General features: G+C 52.9%; 1 protein-coding gene across 1 annotated transcript; it reads left to right on the top strand.

Moving 5' to 3' along the window:
* The first annotated feature begins 1,059 nt into the window (after positions 1-1,059).
* Positions 1,060-7,934, top strand: LOC137467019 (serine/threonine-protein kinase pim-2-like). The gene is made up of 5 exons (XM_068178592.1): positions 1,060-1,081; positions 4,827-5,245; positions 5,420-5,470; positions 5,675-5,757; positions 7,778-7,934. The coding sequence occupies exons 1-5, from the start codon at positions 1,060-1,062 to the stop codon at positions 7,932-7,934; spliced, it is 732 nt and encodes a 243-aa protein (XP_068034693.1).
* Positions 7,935-16,426: the final 8,492 nt, after the last annotated feature.

The raw sequence follows: 16,426 nt of genomic DNA, 5'->3' as shown, positions 1-16,426 counted from the left end.
TGATGGAAGTAGAAATTCTTGAGTTGGAAGATGATGGAGTGGCTTGTGGCTGGACTTTTCTTGTTAGCCATAGACTGAACCAAATTCTCCTGACAGAAGCTGCACTTAGGGGGGTGTGTTGGTGAGCCAAGAGACCTTTTTCAGTGATTACCAGCAGAGGAGTAGAGAGAACAGAGGAGAGTTGGAGAAAGTGGGGAGAAGCCCTCTGTCTTCGGGAAAGAAGAAGAGGAGAAGAAGACCTCTGTTCTTGGACCCTCAGCCCCAGGGGAAAATTGGGGGGACTGTAGTCCCAAGATGAGAAACTGAACTGTTGTCTCTTTTGGTCCATGGCAAAGCATCCTTAAAGGAGCCCTATGAGCAGTCTGTCCATGCACAGCGGTGAGAGCACTGTGACATGGAAAGGAGAGTGTCACCATGGCAGATCTTCTCCGGGCGGTTGCCATGTGTGACATGGAAACACAAGGGTGGCAATTGTGTTTCCTGGGGGGTCTGTGGCACAGGAGAGACTCCTATCTCCCTTGAAAGATTGAGTATTTGATTATCTGAAGGGTGGCAACTTGATCAGGATCCCGAGTGGTGTCTCACTGTGGTTTCATTTGGAAATTAGGTGGGAATTAGGTGGGAGGAAGAAGAGTGTTTTGGAAGGTCTTCGTCCAGGATTTAGTGTCTGTGTTTTTATAGTAGTAGTAGTTTAATAAAGTTCTTTTCTTTGTTATTAAGCTTGAGCCGACTCTGCTTTGTTCCTGATCACATCTCACAGCAATTATTTCAAAAAGTACATTTTCATGGGAGCGCTGGCATTGCGCCAGCGTCAAACCGAAACATATGTTCTTAAGTATATACGTTCTATAGATTGTTGTTGTTACAAATATTCTTACAATGTAAATGTGTTCTGTGTTTTCATTGCTGGTTTTCTGAAAATAAACAAGCTTTATTTTTCACACCCCAGTTCTCTTTCCATTTGCTTCAGGCACAGGTAGCATTTGCAAAGTTGTGGTTTCCGCTTGCTCCAGGTTCCCAGGGCTGGAGGTTGGTGGGGGCGCTGGCACAGCCACAACCATGTGCTGCTACCCAAACCAGGGTAAGCTGGACCACATGGTGTCGCTTAACGGGGTTTCTACAGCAGCACACAAAAATTAGGTTACTCCAGAACTGTTATTCCCTTTTCCTCTCGATACCCTCGTGCTGCAGGTTGGGCACCAAAATCTGTCTTGGTTTGAAAAGACAGGTGTCTGCTAGGGAAGGCAGGAGCCTTCCTGGAAGTGGAAAATATAAACCCCCTCCCTCCAAAGTATTATAATTTTGAAATTAAAAGGCTCTCAGGCAAAGATATGGGAATAGGAATAACAGTTCTTTACTAGGAAAATTAAAAAGACAACTGCAATAATAAAAACAAACAAAAAAACCAAACTACTGACAGAGTCAGAATACGACCTGACACCCTGTGGGTCAGGGTGTTGGTAGCAGCACCCCCAAACCCAGCTGGGGGAGCGGAGGTCTGGGGGAAACAATGGGAAGGGGGGTGGGAGAGGGGGCACAGGGGGAGGTGGGACCCACTGAGGCTCCCCCAGGTCACCCCAGGACCCCCAGGCCCCGTCCCAGCCCCCCCAGTTCCCTCCGCAGCCCCGGCTGAGGGGGGCTCAGCCCAGGAGCCGCCGTCGTTCGGGACTCCCCCGAGGGTGGCCAACGGGAGAGCTCCCGGCTCGGAGAGGCCCCAGCAGAGGAGGGGATCTTGTCCCTCCTCGAGGGCCCTGAAGGGTCTTCAGGCCTCTCTGAAGAGGAGTTTTTCTCTTTTTAGGGATTTTTGGGGGGACCTCACCACTCCAAGGGTGTTTTTTCCTCCCCATTTTCGGGTCTTTGTGGGGCCGCAGCCCCACAAGCCCCTTTTCAGGGGTGATCATGACGGCTTTAAGTGACATTTTTATGGGGGACTCACTGCAAGCCGCTGTAGGGGATGTTTTGCCCCCCAGGGTGGATTTTTGGGGTTTAAGGGCCCCCACCCTGGTCGGGTCCCACTCTAACTCCCCTTAAGAGGCCAACACCACTCCCGCTGATTCCGGCAGCGGAGCCATGGGAGGGTTGGGAGTCCCAGGAGGATTTAGGGGTACCTGGGAGGGTTTGGGGGTCCCAGGAGGGTTTGGGAGTCCCGAGAGGATCTGGGGGCACCCGGGTGATGCCGATATGGCAATGGGGACCCCGTGCTGGGTAGAAACTTTCATGATGAATTCCTGGGGGGTTTTTGTCTTTCTCCAGGGTTTTTGGGGTCCCGGTGGATTTTGGGGGAGTTCCCAGCGGGGTTTTCAGGATTCCCGTAGGGGGGGATTGGGCGATCCCAGGGGGAACCCAAGGCTGGTTTGGGGTACCTGCCAGTGACAGAGATGGGGACCCCCTGCCAGGTATGAACCTTCTCAGGGGAGTCTGGGGCGTGCTGGGAGGTCTTGTGGGTATTTTGATGTCCTGGGATGGTTTGGGGGGGGGGGGGTCTGTGTGGGGTTTTGCGGTCTTGGGGAGCTTTTGGAGGGCCCAGGGATGGTTTTGGGGTGCCGGGGAGGTCGGGGTGTCCCGGGGGGTTTGGGGGTTCCCGGGAGAGTTTGGGGGTTCCTGGGCGATGCCGGTGACTGAGCTGGGACCCCGTGCCGGGTATGAACCTTCTCACAGTGCACGGGCAGCGTCAGCGTGTTCAGGGAGATCCTGGGGGGCCCGGGGGTCACCCCATACTCCAGGGGACCCCAAATGCTCAGGACCCCCCAAACTCCCCTCACCGCTGGATCTGCTGCAGGCAGGGGGCACCAGCACTCGGCCCCCACCCCCACCATCACAGGGGGCTGTGGAAGAAATCTGGGGGTGCACGGACAGGTCAGGGGGACCCCCAAAGTCCTGGGAAAGGGGGAACACAGGGGAACTCCCAGGAATCCCCACTGGGGGCTTAGGGGAGATCCAGGAGGAGTTTGGGCAAGCTTAATTGTGTCACTATCGTCAGGAAAGGGGACTCCAAGGGTCCCCGGTGTCCCCATTCCCAGCAAAAGGTGGGAAAACCCAGGCTGGCTGGGAATAGGGGTCCCGGGTGTCCTCGGTGTTGAGGAAAGGAGAGGCTGGGTGCTGGGAAAGGCAGGAATAGGGGTCCAGGGGGTCTCTGGGTGAAGGAAAAGGGGGCTCTGGGGGCTGGAGGGGCGGCATGGCCGGGAAATGGCTGTGGGGCTCCCAGGGCCACCGGGGGCTGATCCCAGCAGGAGCCCAGTTGCTGCCAGTCATTCCCCATTATGATACAATTTGCCCCCAGCACAGTCCCCGTTGTTCCCAGTGCCATCCAGTGTGTTCCCCGTTGTTCCCAGTTGCCCCTAGAATAGTCCCAGTCACTCCCAGTATTATCCCAGTATGAGTCCAGTATGATCCCAGTCTCTCCCAGCAGGGCCCCAGACACTCATCCTTGTCCCCAGTTGCCCCCAATGTGGTCCCAGTTGCCCCCAGCACATTCCCAGTGGCTCCCAGTGTGTCCCAGTCCTAGTGCTTGTTCTGGTGCTTTCCATGAACTGATTGAACTCTTGATTTATGAACCAATGCACTAGATGTGGAATCCTCTACACTGAACTCAGAAACAAATGCCCTCTGTCAGAGCATTTTCATCTTCTAGATCACTTTCAAGATGCCCATGGGGATGTTGCAATGATTATCACACAGCTCTCCATTTCTGGATGCAGGCTCTGCGGATTCTTTCTCTGCATTCAGTCTGGCTTGCATTCCCTGACAATTCCTGGTAGCCCGTCATGGTTTCTTAGGGTAGAACAGTAACAATGAAAACCTTACCAATGGCACAACTGCCCAGCCCACAAGGAAAAGAAAGAACAAGCTGTCAAGATCTTCAAACATTTGCCCAGCTGTGCTGCAAGAGTTGAGCTGCACGCAAGGTGTGGAAAGCCAAGAGAAGCTGCAGTTGGTGGCACATCTTGTGACAGGAGCTGCACCTCGTTCTGCAGGAAAGGTTCTTGGAAAGAGTAAACAGGAGTGTGGAGAAGATTCTGGGAAAACTGAAACAGCTTTTAAGAAATGAAATGAAAATGGAAAGAAACAACTGAAGATGTTTTTCTCTGTTTATTTTTATGCTCTTTTCCATCTTGAACTACTGCTTCATCCCCTTAATCCAAATAGATCTCATCTCTAAGATCCATGACTTGGCAAATTTCAGACACTCTAAAATACCATGAGCTACACAGTTTGCCTTCCCCGTGTTTTTTTCTATTTTTTTTTTTTTAATCATTCCTGGAGAGGTAAGTGCAGTGCTTGGGTCAGGTACAAATTCTGCATTCAGGGAATATGCTCCCATAGTGTTTGACCTTCAGCAGGGACAATGCACGGCAGAGACCGAGGGGATTCCTTTGCCGCTGTGCAGGAGTCCAGACTCTGGGTCTGGGCTGAACACGGCAAAGTTCCCGTGTTTGGACAGGCTCAGGGGCTGCCCCGGGGAGCGGGGGCTGGGCGCGGGGGTGAGCGGGCAACGGACAAACGGACACGGGGACAAACGGCCCCGGAGCTTCAGTTGCAGCGGCGGCAGCGGCAGCAGCGGCAGCGGCAGCAGCAGTGAAAGCAGATACTCTGTCGAGTCCCTCTCGCATCTCCTCTCCCTCTCCCGCTCTCCCTTTCCCAGTGTCCCCTCCTCTCCCAGTCTCCCTCTCCCCCTGCCGGGCCATGGCCCCAGCCCGCCCCCGGCCGGGGCTGCCCCGTCCTCATCCCCGTCCCCGTCCCCGTCCCCTCCCCCGGCCGTCCCGCCGGGGTCTCGCCTCCGCCCGGCTCTGGCCGTGCTGGCGGTGGCGCTGCTGGACGGGCATCAGTGCCTGGGGCTGGGGCGGCATCGCCTCCCTCTGGCTCCGCCTGGCCCGAGCCCGCCCCCGGTCCCGACGTGGGCTCCAGTCCCGGCCCTGGCTCCTCCCGGGCCCCACAGAGGACACACGCGGTGCGGCCGCTCCCGCCGCCTCCGCTGCGGCTTCCCCGGCCCGAGCGCCGCCGCTCGGCAGCGCCGCTGCCGGCCCCGAGCCGCCGCTGTCCCGTTCCAGGGACAGAACGCCTGGGGAGGGCCGGCCCGGGGCGCTCGGGGGCCGCTCCTGGCTTCGGGCCGAGCGCTGACAGCTGCGTCCCGCCCGCAGGGAAGGCGCAGGAGGCCCTGCAGGAGCGGTACCGGCTGGGTTCGCCGCTGGGCAGCGGCGGCTTCGGCAGCGTCTTCGCGGCAACGCGGCTCTCGGACGGCACCCCAGTGAGCGGCGGGGCCGGCGGTGGCCGGGGCCGGCGGCGGGCGGAGAAGGAGAAGGAGGAGGAGGAGAAGAAGGAGGAGGAGGAGGGAAAGGAGGAGGAGGAGGAGAAGGAGGAGGGGGATGGGGCTGCGCAGGGCAGGCGGCGAACTCAACCCGCTGGTCTCCCTTGCTCGCAGGTGGCCATCAAAAGGGTGCCACGGAACCGCGTCCGGCACTGGGGCGAGCTGGTGAGTGAGCGGGGCCAGCGGCAGAAGCCGGGCCGTGCCGGGCGGCGAGGAGCCGGAGCCCGGCAGGGTGGGAGCCGCCGGGAGCCCTGCAGGGAGAGCGGGCATGGGCTGAGCGGGGCATGCAGAGCATCCCGGGCTGGCTGAGGGGTTCCCCAGCCCTGGCACAGCCTTAGCGCAACTGACGGCATCACGCTCCTCCCGCAGCCCGACGGCACCAGCGCACCCCTGGAGGTCGTGCTGCTGGCCAAGTTGTCCTCTGGCTGTGCTAGCATAATTCAGCTCCTTATGTGTTGAATTTTAACCTTTTACTTGAGAAACCTCTGCCATGGTACAAAGGGCATAAGAAAATGCAAATCTCTGAAGCTTCTTGCATAAAGGACAATGCCAGAGAAGACCAGGAGATGCAAAGAACCCAGATAAAGGGGCTCCTCTGTCTCCAAGCTTATCAAGACTGACAGTCCTACTCAGATAGGCACCAAAGGACCAAAAGTGCATGCACAGAGGAGAAAAGTTCAAGAGTTCAAATAGGAGGAAGACCCCAATCTTCAGCCTCAGAGACCACCAGAGACCACCCGCGCCACCACCACAGCAAACCAGGCATGCCCAGAAGGGCGGGGACCTATTTAGCATGAGAGGCGAGGACAGGCGGGGCCAGGGGTTGAATATGCATGAAAAAGCCGTTTCTGGCAGTTTTAGGATCATGTTGGCCAAGGGAGCAAGCCTGAGGGTGCCATCACGCTGGGGATATATCTGGCATGGTGGAGGTGGCTTCAACTCCAGACCTGTCACGTGTCCCCACTCCTTGGTGATGAGCAGTGACACAGCCGTGGCTTTGCCTGTGGATTTCTGGTTTTCCAACCTTCCTTTGCTTGCCCTTAGAAGAAAGACATGAGATGGTTCTCGTTCTAGAATTAAATAGCTTTGTTCCATTGCCAGTGAAGAAAAAAGCAAGAGTTCATTTTTTTCATCTGCCTTAAAGGATGCCAAACATGGCCTAAATTCCTCAGGGCATCTGTAGCATTGCCACTCTGTCTTCTTGTTACTCTGACCATCTTCATCTCTGCAGAGAGCGCGGGACTCCAGGACTGTTTGGATGGATGAGAGATCTCTGAAGTCAGGTCTTGGAAGATGTGGTTTATTAAAAGGGGGGAAAGGCCCTGCTTGGAGATGCCAGGAGCAACTCGTGGCAGGCCCAGGGAGAGAGGGAGAGGGAGAGAGAGGGAGCGAGGGTTCCAGGTGAGGGTCCCAGGGGAAGGTCCAAGAGGGAGTCTGGTCCCTCGGGCACACCTTATCAGGGGGCTTCAAGGTGGGCTGGAGCAGGACTTGGGCCAATGGGGTCACAGATATCTGATACTTCAGGGGAGGGCGACAGGTGTGGGATGAACCATACATTGGGGGTGAGACAGAGCATTCCATTTGACCTTTGGACCTATCTGCAGGTAAAGGGCATTGTTTAATCAGAAGGGGGATTGCTTTCAACCTGGCCACACTATTGTTTTCTAGTTATTCAGTAGTCAAGGTTTGTTATTTCAAATCTAGTTCTCATCTCAGTGTCTGTATTTTCCAAATCTTTTGCCAGGCAATGGTATTTATAAGGTTTTCCTCTTTCATCTTCCCCAACAAGTGACCCCAAAACCTGAGGGGCTGAGGGGACTTGTGGGATTTCAGAGAGGTTTTATGGGATTTTAATGAGAACTTAAGGGATTTTAATGGGATCTTATGGGATTTTAATGAGGTTTGATGGGATTTTTCGGGGGATCTGATGGGATTTTAATGGGATTTAAGGGATTGGGATTAGGGACCAATTTTTTTGAGGGGAATTTCTGTATTTTGGGGGGAAAATACCAGATTTGAGGGGGGGGGAGGAAATACTGGACTTCTTAGGGGGGAATTTCTAAGGTTTTGGGGGGCAGTTACTAGGTTTTGGGGCGGTATTTCTAGGTGTTTTTGAGGGGGAATTTCTGGATTTTTTTGGGGGGGGAATGTTTCTGGATGGGGAACGGGGTTTGGTTTGGATTTTTTGGCGGGGGAATATTTCTCGATTTTCTGGAGGATTTTCCTAGTTTGTTGGGAATGTTCCAGGATTTTTTGGAGCATCATTTCTAGATTTCTTTGGGGAAAATTTCTGAATATCTGGGGGAATATTTCAGGATTTTTTTTTTTTTTTCTGAGAGCATTTCTGGATTTGTGGGGAACATTCCCGGGTGTCTGGGGGAACATTCCCGGGTGTCTGGGGGAAGGTTCCCAGCTGTCTGGGGGAAGGTTTCCAGGTGTTTTCGGGCTCTCCTGACCCCGTTCCCATGCCAGGTTCCCGGGTTCAGGAGCTGCGCTGGTGCCCGGGTGCCGCGACATCGCCTTGATGCAGTTGGACACCGAGGTGCAGGCGGGCGCTGCCCGCGAGGCCCTGCAGGGCTTCAGCATCACCCAGAGCAACTCCATGGAGATCTCCTTCGGCAAAAAGTGACCCAAAATGCCCAAACCCCTCCAAAATAACCCCAAACTAAAAAAAAAAAAAAAAACGGGCCTGAAATACCCAAAAGTCCCGAAAAACCACATCAAACCCATCCCTAAATAGCCAAAAACCGCCCCAAACACCCCAAATCCCACCAAACCACCCCAAAATCCCATAGAAATGGCCTGAAATCCCACCAAACCACCCCAAAACCCCTCAAAACTGCCCCTGAATAGCCTAAAGCTGCCCCAAATCCTTCAAGCTGCCCCAAAATCCCGTAGAAACACCCTAAAGATCCTCCAGACCAGCCCAAAATCCCATGGAAATACCCTGAAATCCCTCAAAACCACCCCAAAATCCTGTAGAAACACACAAATGCTATAGGAGTGCTCCCAAATTCCATAGAAACACCTGAAAATCCCTTTTCCCACCCCAAATTCTTCCCTGTCCACCCCACATCCCCTTTTCCCACCCAGGATCTTTCCCCATCCTGAATCCCCCAATTCCCAACCCAATCCCCCTTTTTTCCCCAGCGTTGGACCCAGGGTCTCTCTGCAGACATTGCACCTGGAGCTGCCCCAAACAAACACCAAATAAACCCAAATAACTCTAAACAAACCCCAAACAACCCAAACAAACCCCAAATCACTCCAAATAAACACCAACAAACCCAAAATAACCCCAAACAAACCCCAACAAACGCCAAATAAACCCCAACAAACCCCAAATAAACCCCAAATAACCCCAAGCAGAGCCCAAATGAACCCAAACCCCACTGTGCCCCCCAGGGCTGGAGTGGGTTTTGGGGTGGTGGGGGATTGGGGACTGGGGGGGTCATGACCCCAAACTCTGGGGATTGGGGGTGTTTGATCCTAAAATTTGGGGTTTGCGGGGGTTTGACACCAGGGTTTGGGATTTGGGGTTTTTGACCCCAGGATTTGCAGATCAGGGGGTTTGACCCCCAAACTTTGGGATCAGGGTGGTTGGGCACCCCAGATGTTTCAAACCCCAGGATTTGGGGTAAGGGGGATTTAACCCCATCGTTTGGGAATTGGGGAGTGTTTGACACCCCAGGATCTGGGATTTGGAGAGTTTGATCCTAAAATTTGGGGTTCGGGGCTGAGGGGGTGTGGGGCTTGACATCCCAGAGTTTGGGTTTGAGGGTGTTTGACCCCCCCCCCAGTGTTTGAACCCCCAGGATTTGGGGTCGGGGGGAGTTGACCCCAGGATCTGGGGTGTTTGACCCGCCGGGTTTGGGGTCGGGGTTGAGAGCAGAGCCATTCCCTGGAAACAGCGGCGGGACCGGGACTGGGAACAGGATCGGGATCGGGAATGGGAGTGGGATTGGGGTCGGGAATGAGATCGGGAACGGGAACAGAAATGGGAATGGGATTGGGCTCGGGAACAGGATCAGGAACGGGATTGGGCTCAGGAAGGGGAGAGACCCTGACCCAATAATGGACCCCTCCGTCAGGGAGCGACCCTGCCCCAATCCCGGCATGGACCAATCCCCTCAATCCCAGACCCCTCCCCAGTTCCCAAACCCTCCCCAATGCCAGCCCCTGTCCCACTCCCAGACCCCTCCCCAGTCGCTGAACGGACCCTCCCTCAATCCCAGCCCGCCCCGATCCGGATGGGAGCCATCCCCGGAGCCTCCCCCATTCCCGGACCGGACCCTTCAATCCCTTTTTGGGGCGGCTCCTGCCGCTTCCAGCCCATTTTTGGGGGATCCAAACGGCTCCGGGGACCCTCCCTAGTTTGGGGGTGTTGGGGTGGCCCCAGGGAATCCTGAAAACCCCCCTGGGAACCCCCCAAAAATCCACCGGGAGCCCAAAAACCCTGGAGAAAGACAACACCGCCCCCCCAGGAATTTATCATGAAAGTTTCTACCCAGCACGGGGTCCCCGTCGCCATCATTGGCATCACCCGGGTACCCCCAGATCCTCTCGGGACTCCCAAACCCTCCTGGGACCCCCAAACCCTCCCAGGTACCCCTAAATCCTCCCGGGACTCCCAGCACTCCCCCGGCTCCGCTGCCGGAATCAGCGGGAGTGGTGTTGGCCTCTTAAGGGGAGTTAGAGTGGGACCCGACCAGGGTGGGGGCCCTTAAACCCCAAAAATCCACCCTGGGGGGCAAAACATCCCCTACAGCGGCTTGCAGTGAGTCCCCCATAAAAATGTCACTTAAAGCCGTCATGATCACCCCTGAAAAGGGGCTTGTGGGGCTGCGGCCCCACAAAGACCCGAAAATGGGGAGGAAAAAACACCCTTGGAGTGGTGAGGTCCCCCCAAAAATCCCTAAAAAGAGAAAAACTCCTCTTCAGAGGGGCCTGAAGACCCTTCAGGGCCCTCGAGGAGGGACAAGATCCCCTCCTCTGCTGGGGCCTCTCCGAGCCGGGAGCTCTTCCGTTGGCCGCCCTCGGGGGAGCCCCGAACGACGGCGGCTCCTGGGCTGAGCCCCCCTCAGCCGGGGCTGCGGAGGGAACTGGGGGGGCTGGGACGGGGCCTGGGGGTCCTGGGGTGACCTGGGGGAGCCTCAGTGGGTCCCACCTCCCCCTGTGCCCCCTCTCCCACCCCCTTCCCATTGTTTCCCCCAGACCTCCGCTCCCCCAGCTGGGTTTGGGGCTGCTGCTACCAACACCCTGACCCACTGGATGTCAGGTCGTGTTCTAACTCTGTCAGTAGTTTGTTTTTTTTGTTTGTTTGTATTATTGCAGTTGTCTTTTTAATTTTCCTAGTAAAGAACTGTTATTCCTATTCCCATATCTTTGCCTGAGAGCCTTTTAATTTCAAAATTATAATAATTTGGAGGGAGGGGGTTTATATTTTCCATTTCCAGGAAGGCTCCTGCTTTCCTTAGCAGACACCTGTCTTTTCACACCAAGACAGATTTTGGTGCCCAACCTGCAGCACGAGGGTATCGAGAGGAAAAGGGAATAACAGTTCTGGAGTAACCTAATTTTTGTGTGCTGCTGTAGAAACCCCGTTAAGCGACACCATGTGGTCCAGCTTACCCTGGTTTGGGTAGCAGCACATGGTTGTGGCTGTGCCAGCGCCCCCACCGACCTCCAGCCCTGGGAACCTGGAGCAAGCGGAAACCACAACTTTGCAAATGCTACCTGTGCCTGAAGCAAATGGAAAGAGAACTGGGGTGTGAAAAATAAAGCTTGTTTATTTTCAGAAAAACAGCAATGAAAACACAGAACACATTTACATTGTAAGAATATTTGCAACAACAACAATCTATAGAACGTATATTCCTAAGAACATATCGAACAAATGTCAATGAAACGTATTTACAGAAGACAAAAAGAAGCCCTAAAACCTATAGCCTAAAGACAACAACAAACTCTACAACGTATGTACAAAAGGATGGCATCTCTGTCCGGGATCTCCATCGGTCCTTGAGGAAAAGCAAGTGCCACCGTCACTCCAATCAGGCAGAGAGGGCTCTTCCATGTGCTCCCAGGCTGGCCCAGCAAGCGCAGCACAGGCTGGGGATGGCCACCAGAATCCAATGCACCGGGTACCACATCCCTGAGCAGGGACCACCCAGCCCAGTCCCAGCCTGGCAGCAGGGGACCCGCTCTGCCTGTGGGGACCACATGCCTGTCCTGCTGCTGGTATTGGTCTTCATCCCAAGATCATGGCCTCTTCCTCATCTTTCTCATCAATGTCCATGTCCTCAAGGTACTCTTCCATTTCCACGTCCATCTCCTCTTCCACATCTACCTCCATCTCTTCCTCTCCAGTCTCTTCTCCATCCACTTCCATCTCCTCCTCTGCATCCATCTGCATGTCAACCTCCATCTCTTCCTCTCCACTCTCTTCTCCATCCACTTCCATCTCCTCCTCTGCATCCATCTCCATATCCACCTCCATCTCTTCTTCTCCACTCTCTTCTCCATCCACTTCCATCTCCTCCTCTGCATCCATCTGCATGTCAACCTCCATCTCTTCCTCTCCACTCTCTTCTCCAGCCACTTCCATCTCCTCCTCTGCATTCATCTGCATGTCCACCTCCATCTCTTCCTCTCCACTCTCTTCCCCATCCACTTCCATCTCCTCCTCTCTATCAGCCTGCATGTCCACCTCCATCTCTTCCTCTCTGTCTGTGACAGCCTGCAGAGGTAGCAACACCTCAGCGTGGGGTCCCTGTCCCACACCATCCCCACAGAACTCCAGCCCAGCCGGGCAGCTGGGGGGGGTCCACCTCCACGGAATGGGACTGTACCTTTCTCAGGACAAATGTGAGCATCCTGCAGGGACGAATGACAAAATCCAGGCAACAGAGAGCTTTCAGGACTGATGGGAGTATCAGGGCGCAGGTGACGAGAAGGGTGACAGGGAGCATGGTGAAGGGTGAGCTGGCACAAGGGCTGGCACAGGCTGGTCTGACACAAGGGCCAGTGGTTGTGTTGTGCTCTTTGCTGGACACTGGAGGTTCCATCTGGAACATCCCATCTGTGACATCACAGTGGATCTAAAGAGCTTCTTGTTCTAAGCTGAGCAATCTTCCCCAGACCATGCTGCTCACAGCCCTGTTGCCAAGGATGGGGCATCCACAGCCTGGGCCAGTGCCTCAGCAGCCTCAGTGTAAAAGAGCAGCTTCCTCAGATCCAACTTCAATCAGCCTCCTGCAGTTGAAAGCCATCCCCCCTTGCCCTATTGCCACGGGCCCGGCTGAACACTGTCCCCGTCTTTCCTGTGGGACCCTTCCAGTCCTGCAGAGCTGCAGTGAGGCCTCCCCAGTGTCTCCTCTTTCCAGGCTGAGCATCCCCAGCCCCACTTGGACAGCAGTCAGGTAGAGCAGGGGGAGTCAAGGCTGAAGTCAAATAGCATCAGGAGCTGAGAGATGGAAGCTTTAGGCCCAGGTTTGCCTCTGTAATAACAGTGGAGGGGAAGATGGTGGGACACTGGCTCTGTTCTAACTGGTGAATATTTTCTTTATTTTCTCCTTTTCTGTCATGCCGATGCAGGTGTTGCTGTTTGCAAGGAAGCTTGGCACAATATCCATTGTCTTCTCCATCTGTGAAACACCGAGCAGAGTCTGGGCAGGCTGATGATGCAGAGCAAAACCTGCAAATACACCGGTGATCCTGAGCCTGGAGGGTGCAGCTAAAGCCAGCCAAAAATAATTTCTGGAAAGTCAAGCCTGGTTTACATTTTCTTGAGTTTGGCTATTCCTGAACTGGGGGAGGGGGCATTTGGGGGAGGGGGCCCCATAGGGGTTCCCCCCCCGCCCTGTTTTTGGTGCCCCCTCCCCAAAAAGCTCTGAGGGCCCCCTGAAGCGGCTCTTGTTCCGCCGGTCGGTGCCCCCTGATCCAGGAAAGCCCCTGGTGAGTCTGGGGGGCTCTGGGGGGATTTTGGGGGGATTTTGGTGGCATTTTTGGGCTTTGGGGGATTTTGATGTCACAGTCCACTCTCTGATGTCACAAAACCCTCCCTGTGATGTCATACTGCCACTCTGTAATGTCACAGCTCACACTTTGACCTCACAGCCTGCTCTGTGATGTCATACAGCCATGCCATGATGTCACAGCCTGCTCTGTGATGTCACACAGTCCCCTCTCTCATGCCATAGCTGCTTGATGACCTCACACAACAAACTCTGTGATGTCATAGCCCAATCTGTGACAGCAGCACCTCTGTGGCTGTGTCATGGAGGCACAGCGCAGCTGTGATGTCAGAGAGGGGCTGTGTGACAGCACAGAGTGGGTTGTCTTTTCTGGCTTGGGGGCATGCAACAGTTGGAATTTTGTCTCTTCCTTAAGCAGGGCTGGAGGAGCAATTTAAGAGCTGAGAGAGAAGTTTGGGTGAACTCAGTGTGTGTAAAAGGATTTATAAAGCTGGGACTGTGACTCTGGGCACTGTGTGTGGATGATACTGAGTGTACAGTAGGTTGTTACTGCTGCCTTTATTCTTCCCAGATATCACAGATTTGACTGGCTTTGGAGAACTGACCTTCCCAAAAAAAAAAAAAAAAAAACCAAAAAAATTAAAAGTCTTGTAGGCACCCAATTTGAGACAGATCAGGGTCAGCCCTGTACTTGGCCTTGTAGGAATTGTGCTTGTCTGGGTGAAGTGAGAAAAGTTCTTTCAACCTAGATGAGTGAATAGCTACAGAATCCCAGGTTCAGCAAAGAAGCCTGGTTATTTAAATAGTTGTGTCCCTGTTAGTTTCCTCTCAGAGTGCCAAAGAGCTGGTAAAGTGCAATTAGTTTCCTTTCTCTGATAAAAGCAGATTAACACTGGCTCAAATTGCACCCATTTTCTCTTGGTAAATGAACCATAAGACACACTGTCAAAAGAGAGCCTTCCATAGTGGCTGTGGTTAATATTTCAGAGCTTAAACTCAAGCATGAGAGAATCAGCAATAGATGCTGTACATTAGCTTGATTTCTATTCACTTGCAGCTCAAGAGTATTCTTCTCTTCCCTCATGCTGATTTCAGAGTTCTGTAGAGCAAGGGATTTGCATCTGATTTCGTACTCAGGGATGTATGTATTTTTTATTGGGGAAGCTGTACTGTAGGCAGAAGTGAGGCAGGATAGTTCATGTGCTTGTGGTTCTAAGCTGAGGCTCAGGAAATCTCAGTTCCCTCCTCTCCTGCAGAGTTCCTGTGCTTAGCAGAGAATCCCTGTGCCTCAAGTCAACTCAGTTCCTTCAAGCGTAGCGTGAGCGTGAAAATCCTTTCCTTGCTCCTCGTGGAATCCATCAGTTCTTGGGTTCTGCAGAGGTTGTGGTGCACTAAAATACCCTCTTAAGATCCCAAGTTAGATGGGGAAGATCTCCTGGGGCTCACAGGTTGAGCTATGCAAATACAAATTCCTGCGTTACGAGGGGTACCACATGTACCAAGGCACACACCCCGTCTGGGTCTGCTGGTCTTCCTTTTTCCCCCTCAGTATGTTTGTGCTCAGCACATTCATGGGGGGCAGTGAAGATCTGCTCTCTGTGAATCTCCAGACTGCTCCTTCTGAGACGCCAGGCAGAGGGTGACTTTAGTCTCATCTCTTGCTCCCTTGCTGTCTGTTTTCTGCAGAGAGGCTCTCTGGCCAGACTGCTTGGGCGCTGTCCGTGAGTGCTGCTTCCTCTGCAGAGAACGTGCTTGGCTGGACGCAGTTTTCATTTGCTTTGTGTTCTACAGGGATGTTTTCTGCCTGATTCCTGCTCTCACTTTCCTGGTCTAGCCTAGGATGAGAAGTTGTAGGACAAATGCAACAGCTCTGGTGTGCTAAAAACAAAAATAAGATGGTTGTACGCAGCCAAGTTAATAATTTTCCTAAGAGCTCTTGAAACAACTGAAATTGTTAACATTGCAATTATTCTCAATGATTTTATATAACAATAATGTTAATTATTCTCAGTAATTTTATTCTACTTGCAAATTCTGTTTTCTTGCTCCTTTTTTTTTTTTTTTTTTTTTTTTTTTTCAATTCTGGAAGTTAATTTCTTTCTAAATTACCCAGTTCTCAAGCCCTGATGTAGATTTCTAACACTTTGAGGCATATTTAAGCAGATCTTTGTTTATGCATTTGGGGGAAAAACAAACAAGGAAATTTGTGAAATGGTTTTAACCCCAGCCATCCTTGGTGAAAACATGCTGTTGATTGATAACCATAATGCTAAGCAACTGTTGTTGCTAGAACAACGGTGTTGTATTCATTCCAGAGGAGTGACAGGAGATGGAAGCTGCTGTTCCCACTGTTTTGCCTTGATAAGCCCGTTCACTTTTCCTCAAAAGCCTTTACCAATTTCACACCTTTCATCCTTGCTCACACGAGGAAAAGGGTGCTGCAAAGACTCAGGAAAGGTTTCAGGAACTTAACACTTACAGGAAAGAGATTAGAAAGCACTGCTGGGGTGAGCCAGGATTCTCATTTCACATCTTTATTATGGGAATCCCTAGGGGTCCTTCTGGGACTCTGCAGTTTGCTTTCTCTGCCCCATTTCACAGCTCTCACTTTGCAGCATTGCCACAAAAGAAACTCACCTTTTTATTTATGAATATCTGAGAGAGAAATTATTAGCACCATCTATGGGAGAAATAGAGATACTGGTTTCTTCACAGGTCTGACTATGCAGTGAGAATGTGCCCAGACAAGCTGCTTGTCTTTTAACTTACAGCAGCCTGGAGTCTGTGCTTGGGAGATGGTGCCTTGTTTCAAAATGTACCTTAAAGAAAGGCAGTGAGCCATTTAAAAGAGGGCAAACAAAGATTCAAATGTCAAAATGGTACCTTGGCTGTGGCAAGATAGGCCTGCCTAGAGCCTAGAGTCAATCTGGGCTAGCATGTCTGAGAAGTTTGGGCGAAGAATGGGATATTTGACCTTCTTGATCTTGATAGGATGAGGAAGACTCATATCACTTGAAGAAAAAGCAGAGGAAGCACTATTATTAGCAGAAGACTGACTTCAAGGCACATCTCCAAGCTGGAGAGTATTCATGATCTGGAGTAGTTTCAGGACAAACATGATTTGATGGCTGTGACTCCTGACCAG

The sequence above is a fragment of the Anomalospiza imberbis genome, unplaced genomic scaffold (genome assembly GCF_031753505.1).
Source record: "Anomalospiza imberbis isolate Cuckoo-Finch-1a 21T00152 unplaced genomic scaffold, ASM3175350v1 scaffold_50, whole genome shotgun sequence".
Lineage (NCBI taxonomy): Eukaryota > Metazoa > Chordata > Aves > Passeriformes > Viduidae > Anomalospiza > Anomalospiza imberbis.
The sequence above is the reverse complement of the archived record's forward strand: the minus strand, read 5'-3'. Positions and strand labels throughout refer to the sequence as shown.

Bases quoted from the DNA above. Each gene is read 5' to 3' on its own strand.
- LOC137467019 (XM_068178592.1), top strand. From the start codon at position 1,060: ATGTGCTGCTACCCAAACCAGG. The intron at 5,246-5,419 runs GTGAGCGGCGGG...CCTTGCTCGCAG, and splicing joins GGCTCTCGGACGGCACCCCA to GTGGCCATCAAAAGGGTGCC. The intron at 5,471-5,674 runs GTGAGTGAGCGG...CTCCTCCCGCAG, and splicing joins TCCGGCACTGGGGCGAGCTG to CCCGACGGCACCAGCGCACC.